The following is a 26,789-nucleotide window of genomic DNA, read 5'->3' as shown; positions in this document are numbered from 1 at the left end:
CTTCGTCACTAACAAGCGGCTTGGTCCCGTTTGCTCGGCGATTATGGCATTTGCCAAGGAATCGTCATTGAACCGCATGAAACCGCGGTTCTCAGATCGCCAATGTGTGATATCATTACGGAGGTAAAAGTGATTAAGTAGGTTTCTGTTTTCCAGGTCGTGGTTGGGGTGAATGCTAACATTCACCTTGTACACTTGCTGGAAAGCAGCTCCAACCGCCTCTACTTTTTCCTTCGGATCTTCAATTATGTAAAAGTCATCGTCAAAGATGGCTTCTTTTGGATCTATTTGCGCTGTCCTGAGTACGTCTTTGTTCTCTTCGGTTCTTTGGAGTTTCAGAAAGGGAAGGTCATTGTCGTTCTTTTTTCTGAATATTTTGTTGATTTTAGGGAACATACTAGGGTCACTTGAATTAACTGACCGAATCTTGCGTTCTCAGTACTTGTTAATTGATAACCTGTAGTTCTCCTTAATCAACAGATTGACATTTATTATTGACGACTTCAGTGTCTTAACCTCCAAGTCGTGTGGGTCTGTAAGTCGTCTGTACAAGTTTTTGAGTCTTGTCAGTAAGCCAATCTTGTGCCTTCGCAGTGCGTCAATAGTCGCGTTTCTGTATGCGTCCATTTGGTCCCGTTCTTTGTACTTTGGTATTGTCCGTTCCATCGTTCCATCGAACGAAGTTCTCTCGCTAAGGCGTTGTTGAAACGAGTCCAACGCACTAACCATCATGCCATTTGTTGATTTGTTATTATAATGAAGATAAGTACAATGTTGCGCGTGATGTGTGGCATGTGGCACACTCTTGTTAAAACCACATGTCATGCAAGACCTTGCAGCCTATAAACCACACCTAACCATGATTGAATGCATTGGTAGCTCTTACAATGCTTCTGGCTGATATTCTCTCCAAAATCGACAATTCTGCTCATTTACGTACCCATTGAGCCAAAAATGAGCTTCGTCGCTTTACACAATTTTTTGGTAAGAAGTTCATCTCAGGCCAAACTTCTAGGAACCTTTTCCCCAAAAATGTTACGTTGCAGAAACCATTCGCCTTTGCACGATCTGTGTTTTGAAAGGCATAACACCTAAATCCTTCCACAAAATTAATGCAAGCGGCGACGAATCGATAATTGATGGTCATCATTAACTCTGGCCGATACAGCTGCGATATTTTCTTCAGTGCGCACTCAACAATGTAAATTTGGTGCGAAATTAAGTCACAATAGCCCGAATAGCCGCTTCACTGAGCCGAATAAACTGACCATAAAATGGGAGAAGCTCGCATTCTAATAATGAAATTCATTAATTTGCAAGCGATGTTCGTTTGTAAGACTATTCGTTATTAAATTAAAGACCAAATTGAAGATATTTGACAGTGGAACAAAACATGAAACGTGCGTCAGCTGCTTAAACCAGTATTGCCAAAGAGGTAATAGCTAAAGAATCACCGCAGAGGAACCAGGTTCTTACATTTGGAATTCTTGTTATTTTAACTTACTTTAACCATACATTTATTACGTGATTTTATTCTTTCGAGGATTTCTTGAGGAACATTTTCTAAAATTTAGTTTTTCACGAAAATATTTTCTCAGCTTATATAGAATTTTTTAATACCATTTTTTTCTGAATATCGATTATTATATTTTGTTTATGTCAAAAATCTGCTTCCAATAACAAAAAGATTTTTGGCATTAAACGTTGTTCAATGAATTTTGATTAAAATTTTCAAGTCGGTCCCTAAGTTTATTACCTGTTTTAAACAATAAATTAATTTTAAATGACATTGTTGTTGTCTGTACAAAGTCTTAAGAAGTTAAATCTTAAAAACAAAATGATACCTTACCTACTTGGACTTTTTTTTCTTATCCACAACGACTTATCATTCCTTTAGAATGTAAGTCTAATTATTTACTCATCATAATCATAATCTTTCGCGAGTGTCCGAATAAAATTATTCTGAAACATGAGTAAAAGAAAATTCCATGGCAAGTACAAGTTCAACAATTTCCAGAAAATTGTCAAATTAAATTATCATGTAATCCAGTCTTTCCCTTGGCATCTTACACTATACACACTCCTCCTATCACCATCGCGCCTTTAGGCGTTCATTTCGAACTCTGTGCGTGGAAGTGTATCCAAGATTCAACTTTGTCTTTGCTAATAAGCAATTCCATTTTCATTTATGGTTTTCTTGAAATGAATTTAATTTGTCTCTGCTCTCAAGCCAGCTGTTTTATGCATCATTAACTTGTGCTAATACAACAACAACATCGTCGTTGCTTAAATCATGATCCTTAAAAGTGAGCGAAACAAATTGAACTTGATAGGAGTTCCTCCTGTTTGTTTTTTTTTTTTTATTTTCTATGAGAACTTTGAGTCCTTTCAGTTACAATTCCCAATTTAAATTTCATATTTCGTTGCTTAGAACAACAACAACTGCACGAGAAAAGTTTCGCGACAGTTTTTGAAAATATAAATAAAAGATATACGTTAACGAGAATCGTGAGTCGAAAGGAGATGATTTACAGATGAGGGTTTAACTGATGGCGTACATTTTTTTCTTTTTGTTTGTTTCTCTTAGCCCTGCGGGAAGCTGTCACCAAGGCGAGATCCGAGGAAATCATTATCCCATTTGGTGTGGGCATTGCTGGTACAGTTGCCCAGACGAAGGAGATGATTAACATCAAGGAAGCCTACAAGGATTCACGTTTCAATTGTGAAATCGACTTAAAAACCGGCTACAAAACAAATACGATACTCTCGATGCCAATTTGCAACTACGAAGGCGACATAATTGGCGTGGCTCAAATCATCAATAAGACAAATGGTAAGATTTTTGTGTTTTCGTCCTTTTTTATTTGGACGTATTTCTGTTTAGCGAGAATTTGTATTTGTTGTGTGTTGAGGTTTGATTGATTTATGGATAAAATTTCAGGTTCATTGGAATTCGATGAGCACGATATTGAGATATTCCGACGGTATTTGACATTCTGTGGTATTGGCATTCAAAATGCTCAGCTCTTCGAGATGTCCGTCCAGGAATATCGACGAAATCAAATCCTTTTGAATTTGGCCAGGAGTATTTTCGAGGAGCAAAATAATTTGGAATGTCTGGTGACGAAAATTATGACTGAAGCTAGAGAGCTGCTCAAGTGTGAAAGATGTTCGGTATTTTTGGTGGATTTGGATTGTTGTGAAGCGGTGAGTTAATTCATCTCTAATTAGGTGTATAAGAATTTTAGTTTGTTTTTTTTCGATTTTTTGTGGGGGGGGGGGGGAATATTTGTGAAAAAAACAATGTAGAATAAATTATGGCACTTTGTGAGTCGTAATTGTGATTAGAGATATACAGAAATATAGACTGTATTATGACAATCCGAATTGTCTTCATTTAAAATTCCTAACTTATTTAGATAAAGTGTTTGAGGTGGGAAACGTTGCACGCAGTAATGGCTAGTTGCGTATAAGAGTGGAAATTATGTAATAAATCCTGAATGACCAAATCGATTTCAATAAAATTTAAAGTGTGATAAAAGAGTCGCAATAAATGTACTCAAGTACAGTGGAATCTATCTATCTATCAGCAAAATAACTAATTTTAGTAATATAATATAAAGAATTTGGGCATATAATGTCTGTTTTCATGCTTTGTTTGTCTGTTTGCTTGTTTGTTCATCCTTCACGTTGCAACGGATCTGTATAATGACGTGATTTTTGTTATTATTGGATATTCGAAAGAAAGATTGTTTTTACTTAGTAGATAGTAATTTTGAATATTGAAATTATATATGATCTGATATATGACAGTCAATTTATCTGTCAAAGAGTGATAAACTGATAAGAGTACCAAGAACCGATTTTGTTTTGAAAATACATTACACATTTTTTGATCAAGTAGCAGTAGATATGAATAAGTATTTGTCAAAAGACACTGCCATGGAATCAGAAAAAGAACATTTTATACCCAGTAGATTTTCTTAATTCACTTGAGCTTTCCGGTGCACCTTTACAATAGCTTGAATTGAAATTCAGAGCGCCAGTAATGCTAATGTAAATTATTTCACTCGATTAAGTAAACTTCGTGTCAGACAACTGGATCGAAACATTATTACTGCTAACATCTAAACCGCCGCGCCGATGATGGAAAGGGGGAAAATGTTATAATTCCCCAAATCCCAATAATTCCCACAGATTTTGTTTCCAATTTGTGAACTAGGCTCTCATCCAACAAACTTCTTTATCTAGCTCGTTCCCTAGCTAGATGTCTCCAGTTGGTGCACTCCAAATTGTAAGTCCTGTGGGAGTAGTTTCGAGGGCTTTCCGTGCCAGAGTATTGGACATATCAGTAGTTGAATGATTACTATTTTGGCTAAGTCTACGGTGTCTTACAACCAGTACAAATCCATCTTCTTCTCCCCTCCCCTTCTTTTCTGTCGAAAAGATCCAAGGTGCTTTATTACACTTTTGTCATAGTATCGACGATCATAGTATTGTTTCGGTATCGACGAATCTCTTCTTCGTTGGATTAGAAATTTTCTTTCGAACCGTTCAATACAAGTTGTTTTGGACGGATTCAAGTCTGGAACTCATAAAATAAACGCTGGTGTGCCCCAGGGCTCCGTTTTGTCTCCGACCCTCTTCCTTATTTTTATAAATGATCTCCTGTCTGCTACTTCTAATCCAATACATTGTTTCGCTGACGATAGCACTCTTAGCTTTTCATATTCGTTTCCAGACTCACAACCCTCCTCTTCGGATGTGGAACTGCAACGGCAAAATATGATTAGCTCATTAAATTCCGACTTACACAGCATTGTACAATGGGGAATAAAAAATCGTGTGGAATTTAATGCTTCGAAAACGCAATGCTGTCTTGCATCGTTAAAGCGAGATAAACCGTCTTTGCCACTATCTATGAGTGGCACTTGCATCAACGAAACAGAAAATCTTGACATCCTCGGAATATGCATCTGCAACCACCTATTGTGGAGCGATCACATACGCGATGTTGCCAAAAATTCCGCAAGATGTCTAGGTTTTTTGAGACGTTGCAAAAAATTTTTTTCTCCGTCTGATCTGGCTACAATCTACAAAACCTATATACGTCCGAAACTTGAATATAACTCTCATCTCTGGGCTGGTGCTCCAGTAACTTATTTAAGCCTCTTGGACAGTATTCAAAAAAGAGCTTTTAAAATGATTGGTGACATTAACATCATCAACTCGTTTACATCACTCGAACATCGACGCAAGGTTTCTTGCCTCACCCTTTTTGACAGTTATTTTAACGGACTATGCTCTAGTGAAATAGCCGGTTGCATTCCTCCCCTTAAACAATTTAACCGTAATACCCGCGCTTCTAGGAATGCCCATCAGTTTACCCTTGAGCCCAACTTCGGGCGTACTATGAAGTACAGAGATTCTTTTTTTAGCCGTACTACACGAATGTGGAACGCCTTGCCACGCTCTATCTTTCCCTGTCATTGCAATGTTCAGAAATTTAAAACCAATGTACACCGACACCTCCTATCCAACCCTTCCCTCTTTTCCTAATGCTCACACTGTGTCTTTGGCATATTAAAGGTATAAGAAACCTTTTTAGTGTTTGCTAATTATAAAAAAAAAAAAAAAGTCCAAGCTTTTGTACCGTATGTACTTTGTTTTTCCACCAATTTCATTTTTGGCGCATCTGCCTCAATACTCATAGTATGATAGCACAACACCTTGCCTAAAGCCTTTAAGGCTTTATACAGTTTGTTCCTACAGATGCGTCACAATTAGCGTTGGGTTTTTTTCCAGGATCTGTCGTAATGCGAATATTTGATCGAATGTGGACTTTTCTAGTCAAAAACCACACTTATAAGAACCTATCCGGTTGTTGACGATCGGTTTTAGACGTTCACATATTACGACAGAGAAGATTGTGTAAGCTATGTTAAGTAGGCCGTTTTCAGGGTCCACTGCACTTTGTTCGGTATCGGGCAAACAATACTGCGAGTTTTCATTCATCGCACATGCTTTCTTCCAACAGATAAGTTATCATTAAAGCAATCTGCTCTAGCGGCTTTGTTAGACTTCAGCTTGACATGACAATCTTTACTTTGTACATGTTGCTAATACGGGATAGTTGCCTTTCGTTAAATGGATTATCCTGCCTGACAAAGGAATTTGATTCGTCGACAACGTTATACGCTCTGTTGAAGTGGTCCTTTTATATCTTCAGCATTGTCTGCCCCTTTCAATATGATGTTTCCACTTTCGTCTTTTGCAGCCTTCGTGTCGCAATTGTAATTTTCGTTTCAACTGCTTATAAGACTTTCGAAAATCATTTCTGCTTTTGAAACTGTCAGCATCTTCCACCTCACGCTTCTCATGCCTTCTGAGAAGTCGGTGTTACTCTCTCCTCCTCCTCCTCTAATGGAGTTCGTGAGTTGCTTTTGTACTTCTAAGCAGCTCCACTTTGCGTTCCTGTTGTTTGGCTGCGTTTACCTGCCGACATTTCACATCAAACCAGGGATTTCTTGTTTGTGGCTGCTTGAAACCCAGCACGTTACATCTTGACAATGATGCCACTGATTCTCAACACATTGTGTTGGTGGCAGAGAACTTCCAAAGAAGTTTCTCGTAACTAAGAAGGATTTGGCGATTTCTTGCGATTGGAGCCGTTCAACGTTGTATTTTTTTCCAGAATTTCCGTGCCTTGCCTTGGGTGTGAAAATCTTGTCTACGAGGTAGTGGTCCGAATCGATGGTAGCTCCTCGGAAAGTTCGGACATCAATGAAGCTGAAAACGTGTCTAGCGTTGCTTGCAATATGGTCAATCTGGTTAGCGATAGATTGATATGGAGAACTCAAAGTTCCATTTGTGCTTGTTGAAGTGTGGAAAACGCGTACTGGCTACCATGGCGTTTAAGGCATCAATTCCCCATTAAAGTTAGTTTCGCTATGACGATAAATAATGTGCAAGGGCTACTTATAACTCTCAACCATTCCTGTGTGCGAACAATTTTGTCAGTAATGGAAGGGACCTACAGTTTAAAACCGAATAATCCGAACGACTAATTTGAGAAAGCATTTTTCATGACAAGAATTACTCTTGAAGAAATCATCAATTCCTCGCAAGAGGTAGTATCCGTGAAAAAAAAAACTTTAGATGGTACAGGCATGGATCTAGCCCAAGACCTCTTGCATGGCAGTCCTTAGTACCTAATACTTAGTACTTACCCCTAGAATATCCTTATGTGATATTTTGATTTCCTTTCCCAGGCGAGTAAGGTTGAGGTTATTAGAATTCTCTTGCAGTGTGATTTCGACTAGATTCAGCGATATTGCGAAGACTGGAAACTGAAAATAAATGTCCAGAAGTCAGAGACAATTCTGTTTCGGACTCCGTTGGCTAGGGCCACTAGGGATACGTGCAAGAATTGGCGTAAGATGGTCATGGTTGATCTTCACGGGTAGCCATTAGCGAGCAAAAGTGTAGTGAAGTACCTCGATATCTGGTTAGATCAGTATTTATATTTCAACAGACATATAAATGCTGCTCTGACCAGGGCCAGAGGAGCCTTTGCTCTGGCGAAACGGCTGTTTTTTAGCAGTCGTCTTGACCCCGAGTGAAGGTAATTTGCTACATGGCCCTCATACGGCCAATGATCGTTTATGGTTGTCCTGTGTTGTTCAATGTTGCCCCTTCCCAGATGAAGAAGTTTTGGGTGTTCGAACGGCAGTGTTTACGACGCTGTACTGGCTTATATCGAACAGCCGAATCTTCCTACATGCATTACTATTCCAATGAGGTCCTATACAACGGGGCTTGAAGCAACAGAATTGACAATTTCGTGATAAAACTCGTTCGAGGTCACATTACAAGAGCTATGTCTTCGACCAAGAATTTAATTTTCGGGGCGTTCTATCCGAACGACGAGTATTTTGAGAGTGCACGTTGAGCGGCTTAATTCCCCCAGAGGCATTCCTCTTTTTAAACAAATGCGGTCTGATACAGGATAGATTGGCAGTTCCGTTAATCTACCACGTCAGACGACGAACCGTGGATAGGCGACTCCTGTACAATCGGGACGTTATGGCACAAGGCGGAGCAGAGTTCCTTCGGTTCAGTAGGGCTGTGTCCGAACGGGACCGAACTGATAGGGTGAAGCAGGAGAACCAGTTTTGGTGGCTTCAATCGGCGGTAGTCGGGATGGGGTTTTAAGCCTTGGCCGGCTTACATACTTGTTTTATAGTATTAGGGTTTAGTTTTAAGTAGAATAGGCATGGTGGCACGAAAAAAAAAATACAAAAAAAAAACAAAACCAAAAAAAATAAAAATAAAAAAATAAAAAAATAAAAAAAAACATTAAAAAACATATAAAAAAAAAAAATAATAAAAAACAAAAATGTTAGATAGTTAGATTTGCTGCTGTGGTTGTTCTAGTTTTAAGTAGTTTATAGGTAGAATAGGTAGTTTAAGTTCGCTTTAAGTTTTATTTAAGCACCTAATTGTAAGTAGTTTTTAAGTAAATATAAAAAGGATACTGATATTAGTTTTTTAAATTTTCTAATGAATACAAAAATAAATAAAAGTGAATTGAAGTTAAAAAAGATCTTAGGGCCGAAAGGCATTAGTGGTTAGTGTTATAGTTTAACTTAGAGTGTCCGTATGGGACCATTAAGTTAGTTGTAAGTTATGGATAATTAGGCTAGTTTTATGAATTTTTGTCTAGCTTTAAAATAGGTTTAAGAATGAATTAATAAAAATGAATTCAAAAAAAAAAAAAATTAGTGAGTATAACCGTTAAGCAAGAGGTCTTCTGTTCAATCTCTGAATGTGTCACCTAAAGTCTTTATTTCACACGTACTGTCTCTTCCAAGAAATTGACAATCCCTTCAAGAGTAGTTCTTGCTATGTAAAATGTTTTCTCAACTAAGCCGTCCGAAAACCGCACTTGTCCCCTAATTCCTTACATGACTAATACACAGGAATAGTTGAGGTTGTGAGTTATAAGTCACTAGGCCCTACTTCTCTACGGACTGTTGCACCACATAATTTATTTTGTATCCAGCTGAGCACATATTTTAAAGCCGTAATTTTTTAAAAGTCAACAAAAAGTAGAAAAGTAGTAGACAAGTGTTTATGAACCAATTTATATCGAGAGCAAAAAGTTTTAGGACTTCCTCAGTTTATTTTTGAAATAGATTAAAACATAGGTAGTAAAAAAAAACCAAGTTAAAGTAAAGTTTACAAATTGAAAATTCATTCTTTTGTATTTATGCTTCGTTTTGAAATTTCTGTTCTCAAATTTCAAAATGATGCTAACATATACTGTACGAGTGTTATTTCAAATTATAAAAATAAGTTATCTAGTTGCAGACGAGAGGAGTGATATAAAGTTTAGAAACAAAATTGCTCTAAAATGTAAATATTACTGCGGCTCTAACCAAATTCATTTCCGGCTGCTCCACGCTGCCTTCCACATACATAAACATTTGAATTTCTTATATTTTTTAGATCAAAAATTACAGTGGAAAATGGAGATGAATGCTGCCATAAGGACTTCGTTTTCCACAACGAAAAATGTTAAAATGATTTTACTTTAGTGAGGTGAGGTTGGGTGGGTAGGCGTAGGATATAGGACTAAGAAGTAGGTACTAGGTAAGGTATACAAATAGGACTAAAGTAAACTCCCATCAGGACGTTCTCTGTTGTAAGAGGTATGTGAAGTGTGATGCTTGTGCATATAGTAACACTTGAAAGATCCTCTGAGAGCATACAGAGTTTTGTAAATAAAACAAACAACACACCTCACCGCTTGGCTTGTCATCGCAAACACAAGAGAGCATTACGATTTTATAGTAATATGCAAATTTATACAGCGTCATGTCCTTACTTCATAAACCATTTAGCTTTTCACCCTAGAGTCCTGATGTTTCCCCGATACCCGATCCCTATATAGAGAAACCTACTGCCTTCCTCATTCCCTTAACAACTCAACGCAAAGCAACTCAACGGGCCAAAGGTAGTTTTGATAATATGAAATATCCTCGGATAAAGGATAGATTTATATGCAAATTTTGAAATATATAAAAACTTAAACGAGTAAGAGTGATCATCATTTATCTAGGGAAGTAGAGTTTTTAACTAAATATAGAAAGAAAACAACATATTTTTGTTGCTTCAAAATTACTTCGATAAGGACGCTGCTGTGGGGTCTTTTTTGTATACCCTAACTTAATCAAATGAATTTGTTCACATTCTTTTTTTTTGGAAAAGAATAAACTAATTGTTGGGACTGAAATCGAACCGTTTCATTTCGTTTGATACGCCTCCTGCCGAAAAACAAATTGAATTTTAAAAATATTAAAAATTCAAGGATTCAGGCAGGACTTTCAGTTAACTCTTTTCATAATGAACGAAAATACGTAACGTTTACAAAGTTTTATTATATTTCTTTTATGTCTGTCGATTTTATATTCAACCTCACCATTTTGTTTGAAATTTTGACGCTATCGAACGATATTCAATTAACTTGTGCTGCGACTGCGACAAGGACGACTTTTTTCAATAGCCTATAAAAACATGGGCGAGGTTAATTTTTGTGGGAAAATAAAAATTCATCAATTAAAACTTCCTCTCTCTCATAAATTCTTCGTAACGGGTAAAGCTAAAAAAAGGATGAAACAAAAGTCAAGTTGGGTTCTTTTATTTTATATTTTTTATTATTATATGAAAAATAGATAAAGAAAAATTGCTTTTTAAAAGAAAATTAATATGCATGAGATTTTTTTTCATCTTTTTTTCAATTTTAATTTTAAAACAGCAGCACCATTGCATGGAAATAACCTTTGAGTTTGGTACAAAACTAATTTAAGTTTTCTTTTTTTAAGTTGATATTTAATTAATAAGAAATTTAAAAAAAAAATGTTTTATTAAGGAAAATGTTTTTTTGGGGAAATGATACCAAAAAGATGATGAACGTGTATAATGGGGTTTTTTTGATAGCTTTTAAACGAAGTGCCTTCGCACCACTTTGACGTATTCGGATATAAATTGTATGGAATATGTTAAACATAAATAAAATTAGAGCTTTAGGTTGTACAGTTAAATATCTAAAATCAATTAATTTATCAACAATAACTAAAAAAGAGGCTGGTATGCGACCTACATTGATAACTTCCCCTCCTGTCTGTGGACTTGTCTCGCTTAAAAGTTAGTAGGTTTTCGTGTTGTGTTAAAAAAATTGTCAGTTAAAGAAATAGTTTAGTTTGAAAATCTAGTTTTGTTAAATGGATTTTTAGCCGAAAACAAATTTTTAATAATTTTAGTAGCATTTCTTAAACTTTCTCAATTGGATCAATGAGATATCAAGAACCCAACATCAATTTTTACCAAATTTGCATACACTTTTTTTGTAGATTTTATTCCTTTTTTGAAATAACCGACTGTTTGATTTTTATAAAAAACTACTGAATATCGAAAACAATATTTTCTGTGAAATAAAAACGTTTAAGACAATATTTTTTATTTTTGAAAAGTTATTTAAGTCGAAAGAAATTATTACTAAGTTTTTGTATTGTTTTCTTTAGGTTTTATTTTTTTTTGTAAAAAAAACTGTCAATAAGATTTTCTCAAAATTAGACCGAATGTTGAAAACAATATTCATATAAGATAATATAAGTTTGAAGCTATAATCTAAAGTTTTTGAAAAGATATTTGAGTCGAAATTCAATTTTTACCATCTTTGGGTATTAGTTTTTGTTTGGGATTATATTTTTTATAAAGAAAAATTGTCAATTTGATTTTTCTCAAAATTATACCAGATGTTAAAAACGATAATGGTTTGGTATCAAGTTACAATATTTAAGATGACGTTTAATTGAAGTCTCTAGCGTCATTGGTTCGTGAGATATTTAGGTTTACCCAAAATGTTGACCTTTTTTTAAACTGCAATGGTAAAAAAACACCCACACAATTTGTAACATAGCAATTTAAAAAAAAGTGAACATTTTGGTTAACCCCAAATATCTCACGAAGCAAAACGCTCGAGAATTGATCTATATTTTATATAACATATCGTAACGTGATACCAAACAAATTGGTCTTCAAATCAATTGTGTGCAACGAAAAACAACATTTTTTAAATCTGGTAAAATTTTGAGAATCGAATTGACAGTTTTTTTTACAAAAAATAAAAAAAAATTATAATAAAAGTTAATGAAAATTGATTTTCGATTCAAATACATTTTCAAAACTTTGAGACATTTGCTTTAAACTTATTTTATTTTTAAAAATGTTGTGAAAATTGAGTAACATTTTGAGAAAAATTCAGTTGACAGTTTTTTACAAAAAATTAAATACCTACAAAATAATTAACAAAGGTAGGTAAAAATAGATTTTCGACTTAAATATCTTTTCAAAATTTTGAGATCTTGGCTTGAATCTAATTTATCTTATGAAAAATACTGTTTTTAATATTCCGTAATTTTAAAAAAAAAATCAAATTGAAGGTTAAAAAAAAAATAAAAACCTAAAAAAAGTATTTTTTAAAGTTCGTAAAAATTAATTTTCGACTCAAATGTCTTTTCAAAACTTAAAAATATTGTTTTTTTAAAATTATTTTATCTCACATACTTTATATATATGTATATTTAAATAGTACTATCATAAAAAAAAATTTTGTTACGGAAGGCGGACAAAGGGGTGCTGCCTGTATGAAAATTAAGTGTGGAATCTAAGAGTGACTGGAAGTATACAAATATTGAACAAAATAAATAAAATAAATTACTCAAATGTAAACAAAAATCAGTCATTGCCAACTCTACCTGAGATTTGTTTTATTCATACCCATCAATGTATAAAAGATATGCACTATGCATATACAATACATTTAATTGTATGTGTTTCAGATTTGTTAGCAGAAAATTGTATTCATTTGATTTTAGATTTTCTATTTTTGTGGAATCTGAACATTTAAAAGCAACGTTTTCAAATTTAAGTTTTGATACAATGCTTCGTTGCCATATTTTGAATTTCTATATAGCAAATACATTCGATGCAGGTATTTTTTTAAATTTGTATCTTTTATTGTAATGTGGGTAGTGGGTGGGTAGTTATGTAAAAAAGTAAGTATTAAGGATGGAAAGTCGGTAACTAAATTAAGATTTAATTTAAGGACTTAAGTTGTTTCGTAATTGGAATTAAGGTATGACTCAAGTTAGAATTAAACAATCAACTTAAAGGGTCAACCAGTTGACTCTCTGACGTCATACAAACATCTATTTACGTTTTCAACGCACCGTCAACGTTCACAGCGTCAATTTTTAAGACGTTGACTATCACACTATCACACGATTTGACAAAATATTTATTTAAGCCAACGTTATTTCTATTTTTTTTCATACAAGGGTGTGAAAGATGTTAAAATTGGTACACAGTAAGAAAATAACATAATTATTGCTTACTTTTTAATTGTAGGTCTACAAATGACGTCATTTTTAACGCAAATAGTCAACGCGTTGGCCGTTTACGTTAACCTACTAATAGTAGCTTCAGACTTTTTTCTTTAATATTTTTCAGTGCAAAAAACACTGCAAACATATTTTCCTATATTTATCCCTTTGTAAGCAGATAGGCCCAGGGTTGAAATAAGTACAAGAATAAGTACGATAGTATCTGTTTAGGTTGGCAGGTTGTTGCATAGATAAAAATGTAAGACAGTTTTTAGGGAATAATTTTGTTAAATTAATGTTTTGAACCTAAATTCCTCCTCACCATCATTTTGGTTTAAAAAAAAACGGACAAATGGCAAACTATAATGTAATAGCTTTTTGCATTCTCAGGAAAAGGGACAATATATTTACAAAAAATACTTTTCAAGTAAAAAAATAATTATTGCCTCCTTCTAGACTTTACTTGATTTAATGAAAAAATGAAAAAACTAAGATTTTCTCCAAAATCGAAATAAAATTTTCGTTTATTTCATTATTTTAAAGTATTGATGTTCATGTGCATTTCAATGTTCGCTTGAACTAAAATGACACTTTTATGTATAAATATGTAAATTGAAATGAAATATTATTATAAATGTTCCACTATTATAAGCATTTCTTAAAAATATCTGTCTCATTTGAATATGATTCGATAAAAGTATAGGTAAAACCTTAATTTTTCTACTTAACAACCACAAAAATTTTACATTATAATTCTTTTTTTTATTTTGTTGTCTTTGTTCTTAATTTTCTTCATTCCCAAACAACCAATGAAAAAACAACACTATACAAAATAAAAATAATAAATCATAACAATAATGTCTTCTCATTGCCGCCCCCGAACTTTCGGTGAAATTGTATGTATTCTTCTCCACCTTCTGTTCTTTAACAATTTGGAAATTTATTATTTTCTATTGTAATTCTCGCTCATTTTTACCCCCACCCCAATACATTCCATATGCAAAACATGTGAAACGAACTGTTAAGGAAGTCGTAAAAAGATGTCAGGTCGAGCGTTCCTTTTCATAATAGTACTATGCAAATATATATACAAAGTCTCATAATATTCGACATTTAGTGAATTTTTGTCAAGAATCCAACAGTCAAGTTTTTTTTATAAAAAATAAAATCTACAAAAATAGTACGAACATGAATGATGTTCGGTTCTCGATATCACGTGAACAATAGCAGGTATTGACTTCATTCATCCAATTTGTATTTTTTTGTATAAGAAATAATAACTTTTGAGAAATTCTACTAAAATTGGTAAAAATTAGTTAACGACTAAAAAATTTCGTTAGCAAAACTAGATTTTGAAATCAAACTATTTTATCATATATTATTATTAATTTTTAAATTTTTTAGAATAATTCAATTGACAACTTTTTTAACAAAACACCGAAAATATACAAAACTTTTAAGCAAGACAAATCAACAGACGGGATGGAAATTTATCAGTGTGGGTTGCATCCAATCCTTATTTTCTATTATTTAATTACATTCAATTTATACATTTATTATACCAATTTTAATCTAATAAACATTTGAAGACAATAATGATAATGAAAACAAAAATTGTATATCAAAACTATACTTGTGCAAACATTCTATTTGATTAATATTATATTTCTTTTTAAATATTTTCAGAGCCATTTGGAAAAAATTCTAGAAAAACCAAATCAATCAGTTTCAACTGCGAGAAGGTTAAGCAATAATGTTAACGTGGAAGAAATTCTTAAAGAACAAGTAAGTATTTTCAATTTTGTCCAATCCTTAAAAGAAAAAAATTTTTAAGCTTTTTAAAGAAGTTTTGTCTTAATTTTCACAATATTTCAATATCAGAAACTTGATAGTGCAAAGTGAAGTTTTTGAATAAATCCAGTCGTTTCTGAAAAAAAATATTAAGTTAACTCAAATTCATACCGAGGTACCTTTTAAAATGATTACGATGTCCTAAGTTCAAATATTATCAGGTTTTTAAAATATGCCCATTCATCATCGATTTGTGTTTCACTTAGTTTCTAGAAATTCTAATTAGTTACCAGCCTTTATTTGACTCTGTATATGAAGTTTTGAACAAACCTTGAATTTATTATTTTCATAGTTTTGTAACATACATTTTGACGCTAATTTTTAGTACTTATTTTAAAACCGAATTTTGATTTTAACTATTGGCTTAAGATTTTAAAATACTTTCAACTCTATTTTTATTTTCATATTTTTGAATACATTTCAAAAATTTGATATAATGGAATTGTTTAGACAACATATTCCTTACAACAATAAAACTAACTTTCAAATCGTTTCGTCTTTTTGTGTTGAGAACCGTTTTACCAGCGTTTAGTTTAGCGTTTCTTTTAGATTTTTGTAAAACAACATGTCTATCTACAAACTTATCCAGATTTTTCGAATATTAAATGAAATTATATAAATATTTGAATTGAATGTTAAGGACAAAGATTATAGATTTGGAAAACTTTCACAGATTTCATGAAAAAAAAAACTACTTCATAATTTAAGGTAGCCTCGAAAACTCTTATGTCATTGTTTTTTATTAATATTAAAAAGTAAAACCCCGAATTGATACGTTAATTTTGAAGTTGCAATTGAATTTCGGACATCAAAGTCCAATTTCATTGTTTGGATGAAAACCTTGCCGATAAATAATCAGTATAATGGCCTAGTGTAATACCACATGATACTTGAAGCTTTCCTCTAAGCTCAATAAAAACAGTTTGAGAAGATTATTATACAAGAACTCTCCTGGGTAAGCTTTTCGTTTTTGAACTAGAGCAGTACTTGTACAAAGGAAGTGAAGGACTGTTTTCTGCTCTTCCTCATCCATACAGCTTCTGCTAAAGTCATTTGAAAATACGCCTAGTCACATGGCGTCTTTTCCTATTAGAAAGTGCCCGATTAACGAGCTTATAAGCGATCTGTGCTATTCATACCGATGTTTGCCTTCTTCATAGCGTTTTGCATTAGCAATAGTTTACGTGAGGCGATTCTTATACCTGCATTAGCCAAACGTGCCATACAAATTCCTGGGATGTCCCTAAGCCTTGCAAAGGCAAGCATTGTTGTTGTGCCATGTCTATCTATCATTTGATAGCGACATGACTATCTGAGATAATACGGATACCAGATGTTAATATCACGTCTTTTTTAAGCCAGTACAAGACTTCTTTCTTCTTTTATCGTCAAAAGCTTCGCTTGTAACATGCTACAATGCTTGGGAAGGCAAAATTAGAGACACACCAACACTAAACCATTCATTTATTTTTGATCCATATGTGTAAGAGGGGATTGACTCGTCCTCCAAAAATGACCTATCCTACCAGAAAGCTGAAACGTATAGAAATATGAAAATTTCTGTCGAATTGTAGTTGAGGGGTGGTGTAGTTTGCGTGTTTTGGAAAATATACGGAGTGGCCAATGTTATTGTTAACCCACTGCGATGAAGCTTTTAGGCGAAAAGCAGAACTTGTTTGCTAATTAAATCAAGAGGTGTAAGGTAAAGTAGGGTATTCAGTGTCGCAGGTGGGGTGGTATACGAAAAGATCCAATTGTGCATAGGCAAGTTGAAACATTTTTTAGTTTCTCACGGTTTATAGATTTTGCTAAAATTATCAACCAAACTGCCACACCGTTTAATTTTTTGGAGGGTTAACATATCGAACTTTGCATTTTCTCGAAAATACGACTAAAAAGGGTTTGTGTGGGTTCACACCCAGTCCACACCGACCAGCACAAAGTATAAGTTTACCTAGGGCGTTTTATAAGAGATCTTTTAGAATGTTAAGATGGTTTCCCGAGACCACTATAGCAACGTCTTTCGCATAGGCAATCACTCTGAAACCCTGCGCATCAAGACCAGTTAGGATTTCATTTACCACCACAGGTTCCACAGAGGAAGAGACAGAACACCCGCCTGCAGTGTCCCTCTGCTAAGGAATCTGCTAGTAGAAGAGTTGCCCAGTTTTAAGTTAAGCATTTTAGTATTAAATTAATTAACTCCCCAAAAGCGAACTACATTACATTACATTACATTTCACACTACTCTGCACATAAATGTGCAGACTAGAGAACACAGCACCTTGAGCAACTAGGCTATGTAAGGTGATAACAACATAAGACATTAATACAAGACAGAAGGACAGAAGAGAAAGAACAACAGAAAGAAAGAACACATGACAACAGCACGCAGTAGGTTTCGAGACGGTCCCCCATCTTTCTACTAACCACGCTCACTGATGCTTGATCTCGGTGATCGATGGGAACCGAAGCTTTATCAGTGACTAGGCCGTTGCCAGTAAAAGCGAACTTTATAAGTTCAGATGGAGAAATTAAGGTGTGTATTAAGGTGTATAACGCCGTTTCCACCGATGTACCTTTACTGTAGACATGCTGATTGCCGACCAGTTATCAAATCAAATCAAAATGGGTGGCGCAACAGTCCGTTGTGAACCAGGGCCTAGTGACTTACAGCTCTCAACCATTCCTGTGTGCGAGTACTGTTGTCAGGAATGGAAGGGACCTACAATTTTAGGCCGAATCCCTACGGCTAGTTTGAGAAAGCACTTTTTTATGGCAAGAATTACTCTTGAAGGATTTGTCAATTCCTCGGAAGAGGCAGTACCCGCAAAAATTATTTTTTTTTAAATTAAGGTGGCACAGGCAGGGATTGAACTCAAGACCCCTTGCATGACACTCCAACGCACTAACCATCATGCAACGGGTACTACTAAACGGTGATTTTTTAAGAGCTTGAGAACTTTAAAAAAAAAAAAAAACCATAAAATTTGCAAAATCTCATCGATTCTTTAATTGAAACGTTAGATTGGTCCATGACATTTACTTTTTGAAGATAATTTCATTTAAATGTTGACCGCGGCTGCGTCTTAGGTGGTCCATTCGGAAAGTCCAATTTTGGGTAACTTTTTCGAGCATTTCGGCAGGAATAGCCCGAATTTCTTCGGAAATGTTGTCTTCCAAAGCTGGAATAGTTGCTGGCTTATTTGTGTAGACTTTAGACTTGACGTAGCCCCACAAAAAATAGTCTAAAGGCCAATGATTCCACCAGCGTACAAACCACACCAAACAGTGCATTTTTCGGGATGATTGGGCAGTTCTTGAACGGCTTCTGGTTGCTCTTCACTCCAAATGCGGCAATTTTGCTTATTTACGTAGCCATTCAACCAGAAATGAGCCTCATCGCTGAACAAAATTTGTCGCGAAACACATTTCGAACCGAACACTGATTTTGGTAATAAAATTCAATGATTTGCAAGCGTTGCTCGTTAGTAAGTCTATTCATGATGAAATGTCAAAGCATACTGAGCATCTTTCTCTTTGACACCATGTCTGAAATCCCGCGTGATTTGTCAAATACTAATGCATGAAAATCCTAACCTCAAAAAAATCACCGTTTATTTAACCGACCAGTTATATTGACCTTAAAACTATTCAGGCCCACAAATTAGATCTGTTTTCCAACTTGAGAACTTTTAGAAATGTTTCGTAGAAGCTTCCGTTAGTCTTATTGAATGAAATGATTAAACTTCAAGATGAGTCTAATTAAGTTTTTTGAAGTTTGTTTAACATTTTTAACTTTATGACAAAACTAATTGAATGATTTTTATATCTCTCCTTTTTCGTTGAAAAGTTAAAAAACTTTATCTTCCACTAACATTAGCATAAAGCCTTTAGATTTTCCTTCCAAACTTTTCCAATGTATGCTGTGTAAACATTCGAAAGAGTAAAGTCGAACTGGACATACAATCTTTTACAAAATTCTTCACAAACAGATAAAAATAACTTAATAAGTAAATTTTGTCTGCATATTGGATTGTGCATCGAACTTTCGTTTTGGTTCATTAAAAGCATTGAAATGAAAAATAAAATAACATTTCTATTGCACAACTTTTGAGTTTTGAAGTAAACTTAAAATTTGAGTCACGAAATAAATGACATTAAAAATGTTCGCTTGGAGTTTTCTTCTTATTCGATATTCAAATTGAGAGCCTTTATTTTCAAGGATTTAAAGCAAGTGTAACTCCTTTTTTGTTTTCCAAAAAAGTGAATTAAAATTTAAAGCTTGAAAATGATTACGTTTTGGTTGAATTCCTGAAGTTACACCATTAACTGATCTTCTATTCAAATTTCAATTCCTCGTATTCATATCACGTTTTTTAAAACACTGTGAATTCTCTATTTTGACTTCTTGTTGTCCTTTTTAATTATTCACAACAAATGTACTCGAAGTGTTCCATGTTATTCAAAAACGCTTACTTTATATTTCATAAGGCTCGTACGGTTCTATTTTAAATCATTTTAAATCCAGAACAAGACCAACTGAATAACATTTTTCTTTGTTATGGTGTGGATTCCCCCAACGATGATGATGCCAAAGCTATAAAGTTATTCCGATTAAGACCTCAATAAATAAAAATATACTGCTGCCGCAGTAATAAAAAAGACTTAAATTTAATCTACATTCAAAATTAATGGTGTGATAATTTCAAGTATATAATTTCGCAGGGTTCATGCGTCTAGATTCGATACCACAAGCATTTGTATCAATTTTTACTCATGCCATCATACCATCGAAATTAGCTTTTAATTGACTATTTATGTACTAATAATGTGATTATAAATTTAACACACCTTCTAAGGGTAAATATATACCTGCCAACTTATTGTATTTTAATCCTTTTGACTGCAATAACAGAATAGGTGTAGTTTACCAATTTTAGCGTTTATTTGTTGATAGTTTAAGTCCCTCAAAAAACATATCAATACAAAATAATAATTTATTTAATTGATGGTAATTAATTTATTTCAATTTTTAGCAAAACTCAAGGACTCGTTTCACAGTGCTTTTTGAATTGGGCGCCGAGAATCAATCAGCTAACATATCCCGACCGTCAGTAAATGATTTAAGCAATTCAACTTTGGCCCAAATAGCGCAATATGTGGCGACAAGTGGCCAAACTGTGAACATATCGGATGTCCGGGAATGGGTGCGGGACCACAATAAAATTCACAGTGAGGGTGAAATCGATTGTACTAAGGCTATTTTATGTATGCCCATTGTGAATGCCCAGAAGATTGTAATCGGTGTAGCACAACTGATAAACAAGGTATGTATCATATATTTATATCGATGATTTATATACAGATGTTAAAATAAAAATAAAATGTGGATGAAGCTAACAGGGCTGTCGATTTTTAAATTCACACAGATTGGATTTGAATGCGTAGCTTTTGATTTGAAACTTAGGATATTTTTATGATGACTAATTTTTTAATTTAGGAGTTAAGAAAACCTTCAAAATTTTCACTGACAGTTATTTGTATAGACTTTTGTATTAATAATTTACAACCACTATCACAAAAGATAATTTATAGAGATTTTATTGTACTAAGGGTGAAATACATTGTCCCTCGATAAGAAAAAAGCTTCATGCTCATAGAAAGACGAGTTGTTTTTAGAGGATTAACTAGAGACCTTGGTAGAATATCTGGGCTCAGAGCCTGTATTTTAGCAGCAGTGTTCTCATCCAACTTCTTTATAGTGCAGGGTTAATACACTCCAAACTCAACCAATTCTTTAAGAACTTTAACTGGTCGTTTTCTTTCCTCGATAGTGACCTGGATTCCAGCGAAGATACGGTTACAAGATTAATCAAACCTGAAAAACCTCATGGTTTATTTCAAGCTTAAGGAGGGTTTTTAAGATCAGCGATGTTAATCTCCGTACTTATAAAGCCAACCACACTGATGAAACCTGAATAGAATCAAACAAGCTAGAAGGACCTGCAACAGTCGTATTAGACGAACAAAATTTTTTGGAATTATGCCAAAAAGTACTACAATGTCCTAAAGGTAGTAAAAGTTTCTGGTCATTTGCAAAAAAACGTACGAAAAACTATGTCATCGTCGGTTCCAACGCTCGTCCACTATGACATTCCCTATGTAAGCTCGAAGGATTAAACCAAAGGTATTACAGAGTGTCATGAGTCAGTTCACTTTTCCCCTTAAGAGTGTATACCATTTTATGGAACAATCTTCTTACGCATTTGTGCTGTTGCAAGATTACTGAAAGACCTTGACATACACGAATCCACTGGCTCTGATAGTATCTCTCCTATTGTTCTGAAGAGGTGTTCTTTTGCATCTTTCCTACTTTCGGGTCTCTTTCCGAGGGAATGGAAAACAGCATTTGTCCAGTATGTCCTTAAAAAAGGTGAATCCTTCTCCCCCTCCAACTATCGTCCAATAGCATTTACGTCCCTTCTTTCCAAGGTCATTGGAACATTGATTAATTATCAGCTTAAGAAATATTTCGAAGAATCTCTCTCATGGTTCATCTCACCGAACAGTGGAACAAATCTTTACATAGTTTTGGAGAAAATGAGATTATTGCACTGGATATTTTAAAAGCATTTGATAGATTTTGGCACCAAGCTCTCTTATGGATTCATTTTATTTCTATTGATGACTCTTTTCTTCTTTGAATTCGAAAATGCCTTTTTAACAGTTCAATACAAGTTGTTTTGGATGGTTTCAAGCCTGAAATTTATAAAATATATACTGGTGTTCCCCAGGGCTCCCTTTTGTCTCCGACTCTCTTCTTGAAATTCATGAACAAACTCTTGTCTTCCACTTCTTATTCATCAAACTGTATAAGCTGCATTTTCCAATTGGAATTAAAATCCGTGTAGAATTTTATGCTTCAAAAACTCAATGCTGTCTGCTGTCGTCAAAGCGTAACCCACCCTCAATGCCGCTTTCAACTTTCAGTACTCTTTATTACGGAATAATTTCTATGGACTGATCACATCGTCGATATCGCCAAAAACGCTGCTAGGTGCTTAGGATTCCTCCAACGCAACGGTGCAAGCAATTGTTCACCCCTTCTGATCTGGGTGTAATTTACAAAGCCTTCATTTCCAAAAATTGAATATAACTTTTGATACTATATCCATTCCCTCCCTCAGTTAATTTCGGACGTACTGTCAAGTAAAGATATCCGTTTTTCAACCAAACATCGAGAATGTGAAATGTTTTACCCCACTCTGTTTTCCCTATTTGATATTCAAAAGTTTAAGATCAATGTTTAAGATTTCCTTCTTAATCCATTTTTACTTTCCAAAAACTCGTACTGTGTTTAAACTTTAAACATGCTGCCCCTTGAGTAGCCGTAAATTACATACAAAAAAAATAACCTGACAGCAAATGTTGTCAAATCTGGAGAGCCAGTCAAATTGTGAATTTTTAAAAATGTTGATCTATCCACAACACAGTTCCACAGTCTGTAACTGTTAGGTTTTCCATCTCCATGAAGAGCCGGTGAACAGGCAATAGGTTGATGATGATGTTCTAGTTAATTTCTGGTCATATATTTTTTTTCTTGGTTAGAAAAAAACAACACATCAATGAATTTCAAGCTACATATAGAACCAACTATTGTACTGTAGACGAATTTTATAATCTTTCACGCATAATCCATCTTCAACTTTGCCAAAAGAAGAAACTCTACGCATTTTTCATCGATCTTAAGGCTGCTTTTGATAGCATTTACAAGAATGCTCTTATTTATAAACTATCGACTCTGGAAATATCTTCGAAGAAACTGGCTACTATAAAGTATCTTTATAAGGATACAACTGTAGCTGTTTGGGAAGGTAAGGTTCGTGTTTGTCAGACTTCTCCCCACGAAGAAAGGTATTCGTCAAGGATGTGTTCTAAGCTTTCGTCTTTTCGTTCTGTTTTGAAATGATCTTCCAATCGGTATTGTTTGACACATTCTTCAAATTAACGTCCTCTTATAAGCGGACGATAACATACTGTTGTCAGATGATCCTTCCAATTTGCAACAGCTAATTGAGGGTTTTAAGACTTACTGCATTCAATGGAATCTTGAAATAAATCTCGATTAGTCGGAAATAGTAATATTTCGCAATGTTGTTCGCAGCGTGCGAAAAATGGTTTTACAATAATTCAGAAATGAAGATGTCTAATCAATACAAATATCTTGGCGTAGTGTTTAAGTACAACATGTCTTGGAATGAACATCTAGCAAACAGATTGGCAGTATCTAAAAATTCTATCAACGCGTGGTCAAGACTGCTGCGAGATAAAACAAAAAAATCTTCTGGGCTAAGAATTGGTTGGATCTTTTCCATGGATGTTCGTTGGATTTTTCTTTTGAAATGAATCTACTTTAATGGCACAGCTTACATAACATTCTCTTACTGAAATGAAAGAAAAACACTGGACTGAATTTACAGTTAGTGCAACACAGTCTCAATTTCACGATGAATATTGCAACTTGATATACTGTGGCATACCGAACTACTTTGATGGTTCCAATTCACGTGATATGATTTCCATAACTTTTAAAGCTCGCTGCGGGCTACTTTATAACAATGGAAGATCCTTCCAAGAAGATACAGATGGAATATATACATTATGTAATATATATGATCTTGGGGATTAATATATGAATCCTATTATATATTTTTTTCGTCACATTTATTAAATAATCTGAATGCACTTCCACATTATGGTATAAGTTTTAATAGAGTTCAGTTAATGGAAAAGTCGCTTAAAAAAATATCTTTGAACAGCTTCAAATTCTTCAAAAGTACTGACCTCAAACGCGTACTCTCCATAACACAAACACGTTTTGACAGTAGCGTTAAAGATTTGATATTTGGATGTAAGAACAATGGATTGTATTTGCCAAATATTTCGACCACATCAATTTAATTACCAATATATCTAAATTTTTTTTCCTTTACATTTTTGCCAAAGTTTTGGGTTGATGATAATAATACACCGAGGCATTTAATTTCGGTCACCACATCTATCCGCTCATTATTGAAACTTGGAGTTTCTTCTCTGGTCTTCCTATCTGTCAATTTTCGAAGATCATGATTTTCGTTTTCAATATGTTGATATGAAGATCAAATGTCTTCAAGGACGTTTCTAATCAATTTATTTGAAGTTGAAGCGAAACAGGATTATCTGATATCAGCACCAAGTCATATGCATAGCAAAGAAACTTTTATAAGATCTCCCGCAAGTTTACGCCCCCGTATCATGTATAACATTAACAACTTTTCTTGAAAATCCTATTAACTGTGTCGTATCCGCTTTTAAGCCCACAAAACACACATACAGCTTCTTGTTCTTCTCGATACATTTACTAACATTGTTAGAAAAATCTAAATGACTCTATTTTCAATACAAGACATAAAAGCCTTCAAAAATTGTTAAGAACTTGTTTTTGACTAAAGTATCTCGCAAACAAGAACAGATATTGAAATCTAACTTATTTATGATATGGAAAATATTTTTTTGTTACTTTTATTTATTTAGAAAAATCCAATTATCAAGAAACGAGGAACCTACAAAACTGACTTTACAGCCCTGGAATTTGGTTGTTTGTTTTATAAGTACATTAAAAAATAAAAGAAACAAAAAACTCGTATTTTTATAAGCTATATTTTTTCAAACTTTTGAAGAAACTTTTGATTCCATTTACTTATCTGAATTATAAGTCATATTTGTAAGTATTATATTTTTTGCCCAATAGACTAAGTCACATTACAATTCATATTTAAGAAGGGTTTTCAGCAATTACAATCAATATTTTAAAGTCAGATATAGGAGTATAAACAATTAAAATACTTTCGACATCCCTGCCTATGTCAATAGTCAAAGCTAAAGTCATCACGTTTTGATAAACCGCTAAACGTTCCTAATTACATTTGGATTGCATTCGATTGCAATTTAAATTTTATAGATTGTCCGGTGATGCAATCGGATGTGGCTGATGTATTTTGCTGTCATGTTTTAATAATAAAATTTAGATGCGAAATCGATTATATGTATATCCTGTCCATCTAAATTATATTGTATCTCTAAATCAAAATGAATTATTCAAAATTTAAAAACACAAAATGTTCGAAGTGTAAATAATTTGCAAAATATAGTTTTGGACAGCAAAGTTTAATCTCACGTACACTAAATTATAATTGGTATCCGTGTTATCATTAAATATTATTTACTTGACAACCATGTTAGAAATTATTGTTTAATGTATTTTTAATTGCTATAAGTTGCAATTGTTCAGCAACAAAATATGCAAAGTCAAAAACACAACAATTATAAATGGATTATCAGAAAGACCCAAGAATGAAAGTATCCTAATTGCTTACTTTAATTAAATACAAAGATATAAGCCATATCCTTTTTATGTATAAACAGAAAAGGAAGAAAAAAAAGGACACAAACAGAATTGCTAAGTGAGAAAAAGGAAAACAAAAATTACACATAAATAGAAATGGTTTGTCGGGATAATAAGAAGCAAATAACAAGAACAACCGGAAATGGCATAAGGAAACATTTGAAAGAATAAAATAGTCCCTTGGAATATTGTTCCGTTGTTTTTGTTAGATTAGTTGTGTCAAATAACAATTTTTTAGTGTCACCGAATTATTTGGATTGTTTCTAAAAAATGTACAATCAAATTAGGAAATTATTAGCAAAAATACAAATAATTGGAAAATTAACGTGTTGATTGCACTTATTTTGGAATAGCACAAAAAAATATGCTGGACATTGAACAATCTTTGCTGTTCATATAAAAATATTAAACTTGAGGTTGAACTCTTAGCTATATTAACATAACGGGTTATCTATTTAGCGTTTTCAAAAGTGTAGGGCTGAAATTAGACATCCTTCAAACTAAGTTCTTAAACCAATTTTTTTTCAGTTGATAGTCTGACATTTATACATACAAATTATTAAAACCTAGTACAAAAATGGTGATTCTGCAACAGCCACATATCGTGCTTGAAGAGGAGATTATGGTTTACATAATCGTGCAATTGCGGAAGCAATTGCAAAAATTGTGAAGAAATTTTAAAAAACTGGATAGGGTGCAGATATTGTAAGGCCTGTGCATCATCGTTTCTCTTGTTGCACTTTAATTATCGCTGCTTTAAGTAAAAGTGTTACTGAAGACCCGAAAGTGTCAATTCCTTGTCGTTCTTAGGAATAAGAACTGTCTTACGGCACGTCATGGAGTATTTTGCATTTGGATCTACAACTACACTCATATAAAGTCCAGCGAACAAAACAACTAAAGCCAGCTGACCATTCCCAAAGTCGAGTCGTCGTAGATACATCGAATGTGTCCTTAAAAACAGGCTTAGGACGGCGATGAAGAACTTTTCTCAATAGGTGGGTATGTTAATAAACAAAACTGTCGTATTTTTGGTTTTGAAA

General features: G+C 33.8%; 1 protein-coding gene across 3 annotated transcripts in view; it reads left to right on the top strand.

Moving 5' to 3' along the window:
* The window catches only part of LOC129952671 (cGMP-specific 3',5'-cyclic phosphodiesterase), a 196,998-nt gene that overhangs the window by 115,051 nt on the left and 55,158 nt on the right, over positions 1-26,789 (top strand). For all 3 annotated transcript variants that reach the window (XM_056065428.1, XM_056065435.1, XM_056065445.1), the window contains exons 3-6: positions 2,588-2,833; positions 2,942-3,207; positions 15,135-15,233; positions 20,339-20,629. In XM_056065428.1, coding sequence (XP_055921403.1) covers positions 2,588-2,833; positions 2,942-3,207; positions 15,135-15,233; positions 20,339-20,629 — 902 coding nt within the window. The remainder of the gene's footprint in view (positions 1-2,587; positions 2,834-2,941; positions 3,208-15,134; positions 15,234-20,338; positions 20,630-26,789) is intronic.

Source organism: Eupeodes corollae, chromosome 1 (assembly GCF_945859685.1).
Source record: "Eupeodes corollae chromosome 1, idEupCoro1.1, whole genome shotgun sequence".
In the NCBI taxonomy this organism is placed as follows: Eukaryota; Metazoa; Arthropoda; class Insecta; order Diptera; family Syrphidae; genus Eupeodes; species Eupeodes corollae.
Note: the sequence above shows the minus strand (reverse complement) of the source record. Positions and strands in the feature narration are given on the sequence as shown.